General features: G+C 44.7%; 2 protein-coding genes across 3 annotated transcripts in view; one reads left to right on the top strand and one right to left on the bottom strand.

Moving 5' to 3' along the window:
* The window catches only part of ccdc85a (coiled-coil domain containing 85A), a 41,157-nt gene extending 38,436 nt beyond the window's left edge, over positions 1-2,721 (bottom strand). For both annotated transcript variants that reach the window (XM_030071446.1, XM_030071447.1), the window contains exons 1-2: positions 2,086-2,721; positions 313-1,399 (exon numbers count right to left, since the gene is read on the bottom strand). In XM_030071446.1, coding sequence (XP_029927306.1) covers positions 313-1,399; positions 2,086-2,322 — 1,324 coding nt within the window. In that variant the 5' untranslated portion in view covers positions 2,323-2,721. The remainder of the gene's footprint in view (positions 1-312; positions 1,400-2,085) is intronic.
* Positions 2,644-10,526, top strand: LOC115372341 (uncharacterized). Its single transcript, XM_030070148.1, has 5 exons — positions 2,644-2,798; positions 6,691-6,862; positions 8,400-8,526; positions 9,645-9,819; positions 10,355-10,526. Exons 1-5 carry the CDS (start codon positions 2,644-2,646, stop codon positions 10,524-10,526), a joined length of 801 nt encoding a protein of 266 aa, XP_029926008.1.
* The last annotated feature ends 899 nt before the right edge of the window (positions 10,527-11,425 follow it).

The raw sequence follows: 11,425 nt of genomic DNA, 5'->3' as shown, positions 1-11,425 counted from the left end.
GTTTTGTCTGCAGTTTTATTCTTGGCTGGTTAATAATAATTATAGTAATAATAAATCACATTAATGCATACTAGTGTGTGCACTGAATTTCCACCAGTAAAGATGTGTAGTACCGATCAATTCTACAATAAATACGTAATCAATCAAACTGTATCATATCAGAAGTCGACACTGACTAAAATTCCAACATCAGTCCAAATTCCTGGCAAACACACACCAGTCTAACCCTCGTTGTGACTGTTGTGAAGCTCTTTTTGTGTGTTGGGTGTTGGTGTATAAATGGAGATTTAAATCAAGTTACCCCATTCCTACCGTTGTAGAGAGTCCGTTGGTGGGGGGCTAGCTCCTCACCCGTTGGCCTCCTCTGGCCCCCGTCCCTACCAGGGGAGCCAACAGCAAACCTGCCCTTGCCGTGCTCGGCACCGGGGCTCAGCTGGTGGTGATGGTGGTGTCGTATAGACTCTGGACTCCCCACTATCACCCTCCCTTTCCGCAGGTGCTCGGGCGTCCCTGTCATTGCCTGTTTGGCCTCAGGATTCCCAGAGCCAGCCCCCACTGTGTTCGCTAGCCGGTGTCTCTGGCTCAGGTCTGGGCTGGACTTGGTGGAGCCCTTCCCTGAGCCTGGTGAACCTTGCCCCGAAATCAAAAGCTGCTTCTGGGCTGGGACGTCGGAGATGCAGGGTTTGGGGTGGGAGTCGCACGGCAACCTGGTGGGAGACTTGCTGTGTTTCTCCGGGCTGTGTCCTCGAAGGCCACGGGGGTCCAGGTTGGTGAGGGACCCCCCACGAGGGCGGCAGGACTGGGGGAAGGTGTGGTACTCGGGGGTGGAGCTGTGCCTCCTACCTGTGGATTCATAGACATCCCCTGGTTTGTGCGGGTGGTCTGAGGAGCCACATCTCGGTCCAGACCCGGGGCTGGCGTTGGAGCCTGAGCCCAGGGTAGGCGGCTTGTGATGGGGGTTATCTGGGCTGTCCGTGCTCCCCGCACTGGAGGTGCTGCTCCCGTCTCCAACGTCTCGGAGCAGGCCGGGAGCAGGGGCACCTCCGCCCAGCTGAGACAGGCTGCTCTGGCTGTCGATGGAGCTCCTGCAGCCGGCGCCTCCCTGCCCCCCTACGCCACCGCCGCCGACTACACCCACAGCCGCAGCCCGCTCCTCCTCCAGCATGAGGCACACCTCCTTCAGCTCCAGGTTCTCGCGGATGACCTCCGCCTGCCGCTGCTCCAGCTCCTTGAGTTTCTGCAGGTAGATGGCCACCTCCTTCCTCATCAGGCCGGCGCTGTAACGGCCCAGGCGCTGCCACTCCCGCGACACCCGCTTCCCTTTCTGCCGGTCGTCGTCCAGGAAGCAGCACAGGTCCCGCAGCTCCTGGTTGTCCTCCTGCAGTTTCTGGTTCACGTCCTGGTTTACATAGGCTCAAGCCAACAGCACACATGCACACACACACATGCACACACACACACACACACACACACACACACACACACACACACACACACGCATAGGGACAGGAGCACACACCAAGAGCAGCACACAGTGAGGGATTACGTGCACAGGCGTACTGTGATTTATCATTCGGTGAGTGAGATAACAAATGTTCCAGTGATGTACTCGTGTGTGTACTCGTGTGTGCATGTGTGTGTGTGAATGTGGTACTCTCTCTGACAAAGGTTGAGACAGCACCCTGAAATATATGCTTGATGCAATCAATTTTTCATCTATTCATATCTTGCTGATGGGGATATTGAAAGAGATTAATTTGTGATCTAAAATAGGCTATAACCCAAGCTCTTTAATGTGTTGGGACAAAAGCGGACATGCATTATTACATTTTGTATTCAGTTATTATTTTAGAAATTAGATTTCAGATGATGCATGCATCAATGACAAATTGTCTGTAATGCATGCAACAGGTTTACTGAGGGAGCATTTTGATCTAAAATGACAATTTGTGCATCTGGCCATTTCTGAGAGGCTTTCTTCTTAGTTCTGTGAATCTGCTGCAAGTCTGATTCAAGCTGGGAATAAGGAGACGCTCCCTTTATTTTTCGTGCAAAAACGCACACCTGGCGCTCCCCACAGCTCACCTTCAAACTCCGTATCTCGTTCAGGTGCTGCTGGAGTCGCCGGTTCACCTCCCGCATCAGATTGCTGTGGTCCAGAATGACGCTCATCTTCTCCGCCTCTGCCCTCCGCAGCCGGCGCACCAACTCCTCTTTGCCCCACTTCAGCAGCTCGTCGTCCGTTATCTTGGAGAGGTCGTCCGCCGGACACTCTGCGCTCTTGGCCGCGGACAGCTGCGGCTGCTGTGCGCCTTTCTCCATCCTTTAACTCAAGCGGAGGTTAACAGAAAAAGTAGGCTGTCTGGCGAATTTCAGAAAACAAGCCACCAAACCAAAAACCTCGAATTTTACCCAGGCCAACCCTTATCCAAATGAATTTTTGGGTTCTGTTCCACCCCTTCTTAGGTCCGTAAAATTACACCGCTTTCATTTTGGCTGTCTCTCACTCCCACGCCCATTTTGCAGCTCCGACATCCACCCGGTGCTCTGCTATATCGCTGCTGTTAGAGCATTAGTCTGCATGCCGCTCTGTCTCCGGCTGAGCCCTTGGCCGGCTTCGCGGGGTGGTTTCTCTCCAGGTGCATGCCGCCAGCTTTGCGCACTCCCGCTACGGCCTCAACCCAGTGTGCACTACCGCTGTCCGTCCACCGGGGCGGAGAGGTGGAGGAGGAGGAGGAGGAGGAGGAAGGCTGCAAGGAGAGGTTGCAGGTGCATAGCCCCAAAGCCAGGAGAATGAGGTACGTAAATGAGGAGAGCACACTCCCTCTCTGTCCCCCCTCTCTCTCTCTCTCTCCCTCTCTCTCTGCTGCCTCCTGGTGTCGCTGCGCCATCTGCTGGAGACTAACGGTATAACACGCATAATGCTATGGACACGGTTGTTGATCTAGTTGTAATAAATAACCACATACTGTATATTGACACACGCATTTAATTACCAATCTGCCCTGGGTCCCGTGTGTTGCAGCTTCATTAGACAACATCTTGGAGCTTCATGAAGATGAGCAGCACTTCGAGGAATTCCTCAGGCTGCCAGACACAGGCTTTTGCAAGATGATCAGTCCATCTAAATGCTGTGCAACATATTAGATCTTAGCAACTAGTACAAAACATTATTGCACCTGTAATTCCCAGTTTTTGCACTTAGATTTTCCTGACTGTTATCCAGCGAGTTTGCACCAAACTGCATTGTCCAAGTTTGAACCTGTTGCCCTTGGAGCCCTCTCTGACTGGAGCAGCATTTATGTATTTCACCTCATGTAGTCTGTTTGTATTTATATATAAAAAATGTAAAGACATAGCGTTTTATCTGCACTGGTTGTAGCTGCCATAGTGAATCCTAACACAACGGGTGTTGCCGACTTGCTCAATTCTGGCTGGACTAATGCTCATGTTTTATTCCAGTTAATGAATTTATATGCAAACACAAAGTTTTGTGCACATTTTCAGGCTCCTCGTGACTGGTGAGTTATACTCCTCCTTCTCAGAAAGCCTTTGCAAGCCTCCTGCGCTTGGTATTGTGTACTGTTGCAGAGGCCACCTGGGAAAACCTGGTGGGAAAAAAACACGCCTGTGCCAAACAGAGATGAATGGATTGCAGAGGGACTTGGGCGGAGCTGGTCCTTCCCACAATGTGTTGTTGCTATGAATGGTGAGCATGTTGTTGTCGAGTCCCCTGCAAACTCGGGGCCACAGTTTTCCGCTGTCCTTTTGGCTGTCTTCTTGGCTTTACTGTCTTGGCTGTCCTCTTAGCTGCGGCTGATGCAAATGAGCTCTTCCAGGCGGTGGATGTCAGGACTTAAGGGACGAGCGGCGGCTCTGTCAGCGTCAGGGTTTGGAGAGGCCCCGCCTGATAACACCCCTGATCTCCCAGACTCTGTATCATCTCTACCAGCTGCCATCTCCCCAAAACCCACAGGATCCTGAGAATGCCACTGCATGACTCGCTGGCTTCCCAGAGAATTAAACCAAACAAATCGGTGTTGGCTTTTTGTGATTGCCTGATGGAATGGGTACACATCACCTGTGGAAGGCAAGTGTGACCTAGTGTCTGACCTATTCTCTTATTGGTTAAACTGGCAATGGGCCTTTTTACCCCCACACAGGTATTTAAAGGCAGACTATGCAGTCTCGAATGGGAGGTCACTGCACCTTGTTATGATGTGGGAAAGAATAATGAACACCACTCAATTCTGAAAATAATAGAAATGCCTCAAGAGTTCAGGACAGCTCTTTTACGCCATCATAACCCAAAATATAAGAGCATTTTACTCTATTGTTTGTGTTTTTATGTACATTTTACATCAAAGCATTAGGTTTAACGCAGGCATTTAAAAGTGTTTGTATAACACCATGGGTTATTAGTCTTGGCATGAAGCTGAGGGGTTTTATCTTTCCTCAGCATCATCCTTCACATTAGGAAACAATCGGGTGTGCCCTCCCATTTCAAACTGCACAGTCTGCCTTTAAGCCTCATGGTTTTATTGCCCTGCAAGCTTGAAGGGGGAAATTGTCTAAACCTCCATCAATCTCCAAGTGTAGCAGTATTTTTCCCCTCTACTTGGATCTGCGTTTTAAAGTGTTTCGTTTAAATGTGTGTTCATTTGGATCAGCCCGATGATAAAATGCCCACAGAGATCAGTTTTCATTGTTTGATTTGTACGCAAATACTCCAGTTAGAATACAGGATAGCTTCGGAAATGAGGAGGAGTGAAAATGCTGTTTGCTTGAATAAAAAGTGAAGTGACTCATGAGTTCAGTGCAGCACACTGACTGTGGAGGAACCAACGAACATCTCAAATACGCATAAATTACAGGAGAAAACAACCTGTTCCCACCCATGTTGCATCCTTACTATTAATTTTAAAATCATCCTCGGCATTAAAACAAAAAGTAATTGTGGACTAGTGCTCATACGTATAGCACTGCACCCATTTTATGTCCCGTAACCCCCAGCAGATGGTGCAACAAGACGAGTGGGTGTGCATCTGTTTTTTTGTTTGTGCCTTGTCACTTCATGTTTGTGTGTGTGCTACCTGGTTCACATGCTGCATTCATGCTGTATCTAAATGATATCCGACATATACAACACACACAATAACTGACACAGACTGCTATGGCAAGCTTAAATTCTTCATTTGAACAAGGATTTCAGTTTGTTCTCTCTGTCAGTGACAAACAGCATCCATCAGCCTCTTAAGGAGCCTCCTGACTCTCTTCTTTAAGTTGCCAACCTCTAAAGACCAGAGGGAGACAGCGAGTGACTCATCACATCTTGATGGAAATCGTCTGCTGCAGTGTGAAAAGGTTGGGACGTCTCAGACAAAAGTCAAACTGGAAAACTTGTGCCTGTAGTTTTGGAGGACTGTCCCGGCTGCTGCGTCCCCTCTGTTATCCTGCTCCACCTCCATGCTCCAGGAGAACATGCCATTGTATGAAATTAAAGCAGGTAGAAACAAACAATAAACAACATACATTTATGTTATTTACACGTATCATCACAAAGCAAACATCTCTGTGTGAGCCAGCTGGGTGTATGGACATGAAAATGACACATCCCCTTCCTATATGGTTAAAAATGTAAGCAGGTAAAACAAGACCCTGCCTTGTGCGGTATGTATGCACTCCAGTTCACGTTTCTGAATCACTGTGCGCACAGCAAGATAAAACAGAAGATTTTCAACCTTTTGTCACAGAAGTAGGTCAAGATATCAGTTACAGCCGCTGTGAAAAAAACAAATGCAAACCCAAACAGCAAAGCTGCAACGTTCTGTGTCTGCTGTGCCACGTCTAACGTGCACATCTATCTGTCCTTAATGAATCAGTCTGATATTGCCTTTCCCAGTGACGTAAGAGTTCTTGATCTTGTTCTTCTTGTGATTTTTTTCTTTCCCTGAGACAATCTCTACCTCAGAAGCCGAAAATGTAAGCGTTTCCATGTCATTTAAATTTGTATTCCTGCTTGTAATCTTTTTTTTTTTTTTTTTGTGCCAATCAAGGTGTTTCATGCAGTTTCCGTTCATGTTTTAGGGATTTTGTAGAGACTTGAAATTCTCAAAACAAATTTTGTTTGCATTGGAGCCGTTAGTGCAGTTATCTCACCAAATTGGCGGATTTGTGTCTTTCTTCAAGTTAAATAACATTTTAATATTCAGTACCATGCTAAATATCTTGTTATGGGGGAAGGTTTTGCTGTGTGTGTGTGTGTGTGTGTGTGTGTGTGTGTGTGTGTGTGTGTGTGTGTGTGTGTGTGTGAGGATGGGGAGTCCATGTTTGTTTGCACATTGCAGTTTCCTCTCTGTAATTCCCAGCTGGAGAGACCTGGGTGTTGTCTCTTAAGTTTCAACCCTTTCAGTTTGGTTTCATCCCGAGAGTTGGTTCAGTGTGATCAGAAAACACACACAGGGAGAGAAGCTGCTGGCTCATTAGGCTGTGTGTGTGTGTGTGTGTGTGTGTGTGTGTGTGTGTGTGTGTGTGTGTGTGTGTGTGTTTGTGTGAGAGAGAGAGTTCCTGTCTGCAGCAGAGGATGGCAGAAGTAAAGTGTGTTCTGACGGCATTAAAGTATCCTGTGTGAGTTTGCTGGCTTTCTGTCTCGGTGCTGAAGATCTAAAAGCTGGAATTTGCAAAACTCAGAATCGTGTCCGGTTTCACGAGGAAACACGACAGCATGAGGTGCTTCTGCTCGTCCACGATGCTTTTTGCATTCCTGTCCTGGGCGGCACTGCGCGAGGCACAGGGCTGGACGGCACCAGGATTTTGCCACGGCCTCGACTGTCCGCAGTTCAGCACGGTTCAGGTCAACCAGGTAGGCTCAGAGATTCAAATATGACACCAACACTGGAACAGCACATTGGGCTTTTTGATGAATATTTCATTCAGAGTAAATTACTGCTCCACATCACAAACAAAAAATCACTATAAAAGAGGATCAAAGTGTCAAGACAGTGCAGATTAGAGTTTTTTTTAAAGCCTTTTGTGGTGGAAAAATACATATCTACTCTACTTTGTTCTTTATACTAAAGAATAAGCATTATACTAAAGCTTATTCTTTTTTGTGACCATTTTTTTTTCTCTTTTCCCTATTTGCTTTCATTATGGAGGAGACATTACATAACAAAATCAAATAACTGAAATATTGTGCTGACAGTGCACAACACAACCTTCTATTCACTAAGGTAATCACATATTCATTATAAATGCACATCCATTTGCATGCACATAAAGAGATGGAGTGAATTACCAAAATAAATGATCTGGATAATAATTTTTAAAAAGGAATGTGTTCTCAGAAGCCAAGATAAGCACATCAGTGTGTTATGATCTAGTCAAACTTTCAAAAAATAGAAAAGAAGAATCATAATCAGTTCTAAATAATCTTAACAACCTCCTATGACCCAGATTAAAACTTTACCCGCTCCCTCCCATCCATCTTTTGACCCCGTCCCACGGCTCCCCAGCGACCTCAGTTCTTAGTTCTTCTTAGTTCTTTAAAAAGATAATTCAATCTTATATAGTGATTATTTTCCATATCTTTTTGTATTTGTAAGCGTCATGTCCTGACTGTGTGTGCTGGTGCTGATAACAGACTCAGACACAGCACTGATAAACCTGCTCCCTGCTGCCTGCTTACAAGTATGACAGAACTTACAGAACTAACAGAAAGACGGCTTCTCTCTTGTCAAAGTGTTTTTATCGGCAGAATTTCCACTACACCTTTATTCTCTTTGGGATTCTCATTTTTAAAAAAGTTTAAAAAACTGCCCGGCACATTTTGACCTCATGGCCTTCAACGGATTAAGCCTTAAAAGAATACTCCAGCGTTTTTGAACAAAATACCTGTTTACTGACTTCCCCAGACTGAGACAAGATGTTCGATACCATTTTCACCTCTGTATGGTTCGGTTCCTGTGGGTAGCATTTCATGTTAGCTTAGCATAAAGACTTGAAGTCTATGGGAGTCATTAGCCTGGCTCCATCAAAGTGAAAAAATAAACCTTACAGCAACAAGACAGCCTCACAGTTGCTGTAAGGTTTATTGATTCACTTTGACGGAAATAGGCTATCACTCCCATAGACTTTAAGTCTTTATGCTAAGCTAACACAAAATGCTACCCATAGGAACCGAACCACTGGACGTACTGAGGTGAAAATGGTGTTAACATTTGGTCTCAGTCTGGGGAAGTCAGAAAAAAGGGTATTTTGCCAAAAAACGGTGGAGTATTCTTTTTCATAATTGAAAGAGAAGTAAAGCCTGTCACCTCTGTTGGAGGTGGAAACTTTATTCCCAGAGCCCTTTATCCAAACAAGCTAAGATGGTAATTATGGTCATCTCTGTTGTGCAGGACTTTGAGGAGCGTGTGTACAGTGCCACCCGATGGATAACAGCCAAAGTCCCGAGTGCTGAAGCAGGCGCCGTGAAAGCAGGAATGTACAAACTGTACAACTACGGCAAAGGAGAGAATGAAGCAGGTGACCTTATGAAAAATAACTTTAATGATGAAGTCCCTGTAGGAATGTGATGGGAACAGCACAGTGATGCCATAAGTGAATGAAAAGATTTGGCTGTTATCTAAGTGGACTCACTGGGGGAAAAAAACAAATTCCCAGAAGAAAATACTTCTCAAACTGAGGTGACTCATATTGTTTATGTTTTCCATAATTTGTAGGTCAATGGGAGGAATCTTGGGAAGGTACAGATCCAGTTACATGTCCTCGCTGAGGAAAAACATGTTTTTGTTCAGTGACTTGCTGCCAAGAACGGTACAATGTCCAAGGCTTCACTGGAATTACTGCAATTTTCCGAATTAAAATGGTTCAAAACAAAAGAAAATCTCTTTGCTCAATAATTTGGGATAAATTTGGTTTGCAAAAGGTTTTTAAAATGAAACACCTACACCACCTTTCAGTATTTTTAAAGTCAGTAATTTTGCTACTTAAGTCTTTTTTTTTTTTTTTTTTTTTGCTTGAGTTTGGTACTTCACATTTTAAATCAGAGCAAATGATCAATGACAGATTGTGGAACCTTTCACAATAAAAGCTCAGTCAGCAAAGATGAGAAGAGGAACCTGCTTCTACTTTGTTAGTTCTACTTTTTGTCATTTTTCCAGATTTCAAAATAAAAGCTACAGAACAAAAATCTGCAGTGAGGACCATTTAGACTCAGCTGGCAAAAATATGGAATAAATGTGGAAAAAAGGGAAATAATATCAGTGATAATGAGATCCATGCTGATACCTTACCATATTTTTTGTGGGAAATGGAGGATCAAATGGCAGCCTTTGCCAGTGTTCAGCATCTTTAAATTTGATCTTTTTACTTCCCAAAAAATACCAAATATTCAGTGTATCAGATTTTTTTTAAATTCTAGTCAGAGTTGAAAACCTCAGACCATCATGTCACTCTGAGCCCCTCCACTGAAAGCCGTAGTAATAAAATAATTTTTCATGCATTAGCGGCTCCTAAGCCTGACTCTCGTATATCAGCAAACCCCAGCGCCGTTATGTGGTAACAGTTTGAACTTTGCTGCGTCTACATAAAGGCATTTTGGAGTACGGTGTCAAATGATACACCTATTTCATGTCTCCAAGGATCGGATGTCCCCATGAACACCTGGCCCGCCCTGGTCACCGTCACAGAGGGGGAGGACGGCTCGGACGGCGAGGTGTCTGTGTCTTGGTTTGTGTCCGCCGACACAGAGCTGCCCAAAGCCACCGACCCCTCCGTCTCAGAGGAGCTCCGACCTGCGGCCACCGTCTACGTCAGGTCAGGTTTGGTCATTTACAGCTTAATGAGAGGAGCACGGGACTAAAGGTCATGAAACTGGCTGTGGAAACACATTTACAATACATTACAAAGGCGTATTCAACTCGGAAATCTTGAATTTCATGGTAAAAAATCTGCCAGGGCGATGAGATAATTCCATCTCCCACAGCCCAAAGGTCATTCTAACCTTTTTTGTGTTTTCAAATTTGTATAAGTCTGCTTAAACTTTTCTTAAACTTTCCTTATAATCACCATGTCACTCTTGTGTACATCAAAGTGCACCTTATGTTAAATTTGAGGATCTCCACTCCCTCTGCATCTACAGATCTCTGTCGATGGACTTTCAGTTTCTCTTTTCTTGCTCTGGTCAGACTCCCCAGCTCTTTTTCCACACATTGCAAACAAATCAGAAATATAAAATAAATAATTTCTCGTGCACTGGAGTGGCCAGACACAGACAGCACATGTAAAAACCAGTCATCTCCTGGGTTTCCGTCCTCCTGGCACGTCTTTATGCCCTCCTCTGTTTCTGCAGGACCTTCGGTGGTTCTCCAAGCCGTGCTCACGGCCAGGAGAACGTAAAGCAGCTCCGCGAGGCCTTGGTGCATGCTGGGAAATCCTTTGAGCCCCACAGATACTCGGGGGTGATTTACGAGGCTCCCTGGTCGTTTGTCCACCACAACGAGATCTGGATCTACGCTGTCTGACGAAAAGGATTTGCACCATCTCACCAAGCTGAATCAGAGATACTTTATTGATCCCTGAGGAGAAACTGGGCCAGCTGGAGTATATTGTGAAATGATAAGAAACAGAAAAAGAAATAATCAGTATATAAAAAATGTGCATTAGAAATTCATTAAAAAAAAGTATGTGCATTATGTATAAATATGTGCATTAATCCTACTAATCCTGTAGTGACACTGTAAGGCATTTTAGCGAAATTTGCTTTGTTTTTGTTAATGGAAACTTCAGCATTGGAAGTAAAGGCCATTAAAGCCCCATCATGTCAGTCTGATGGAGATACATCCATCTACAAAGGTGAAATTAAATTTTACAGTTTAATCTCACCGTCCCAATGCCTCACTGTGTTTTGCTTCACTCACTGTCCCACTCCTTTGGTTAATAAATCATGGATATGCAGTAAAATACACAATAACATTTATTTACTCATTTTATTGAAGCACGACATTATTTACATGTTAACATCTATACAGTTTCATTAAATATTGACCAGCACGTATTGTAAATATTTCAATTTGTCTTCACTATTTAAAACACTTGCCTATAAATATATGTTTCATTTTTTCCCTAAATAGTGTTAAGTAATCCCCTTGCTGTTGTTGGGCCGGCCAGATGGTGCCGCTGTCCCTCTTGGCGTTTGGTTTGTTTGCAGGAAAGCAGTGAGAGAAAATGTGGTTGCCGTGGCAGCACAGATACCACAGCATTCCTCTTGTGTCTGTCATAATGCTTGGAAGTGAAGTGCATGCTGTTTCTGTCTTGTAAATAAAAAAAATAAAAAAAAAAACATCAGCGCAGCTCACCAAAGATAAATTTGTTATCCAGTTTGTCAGGTTTTTTTTCCCTCAGCACAGAAATCCATCCCTCA

Source organism: Myripristis murdjan, chromosome 15 (assembly GCF_902150065.1).
Source record: "Myripristis murdjan chromosome 15, fMyrMur1.1, whole genome shotgun sequence".
NCBI lineage: Eukaryota > Metazoa > Chordata > Actinopteri > Holocentriformes > Holocentridae > Myripristis > Myripristis murdjan.
This window is presented reverse-complemented; position numbering and strand designations above follow the sequence as displayed.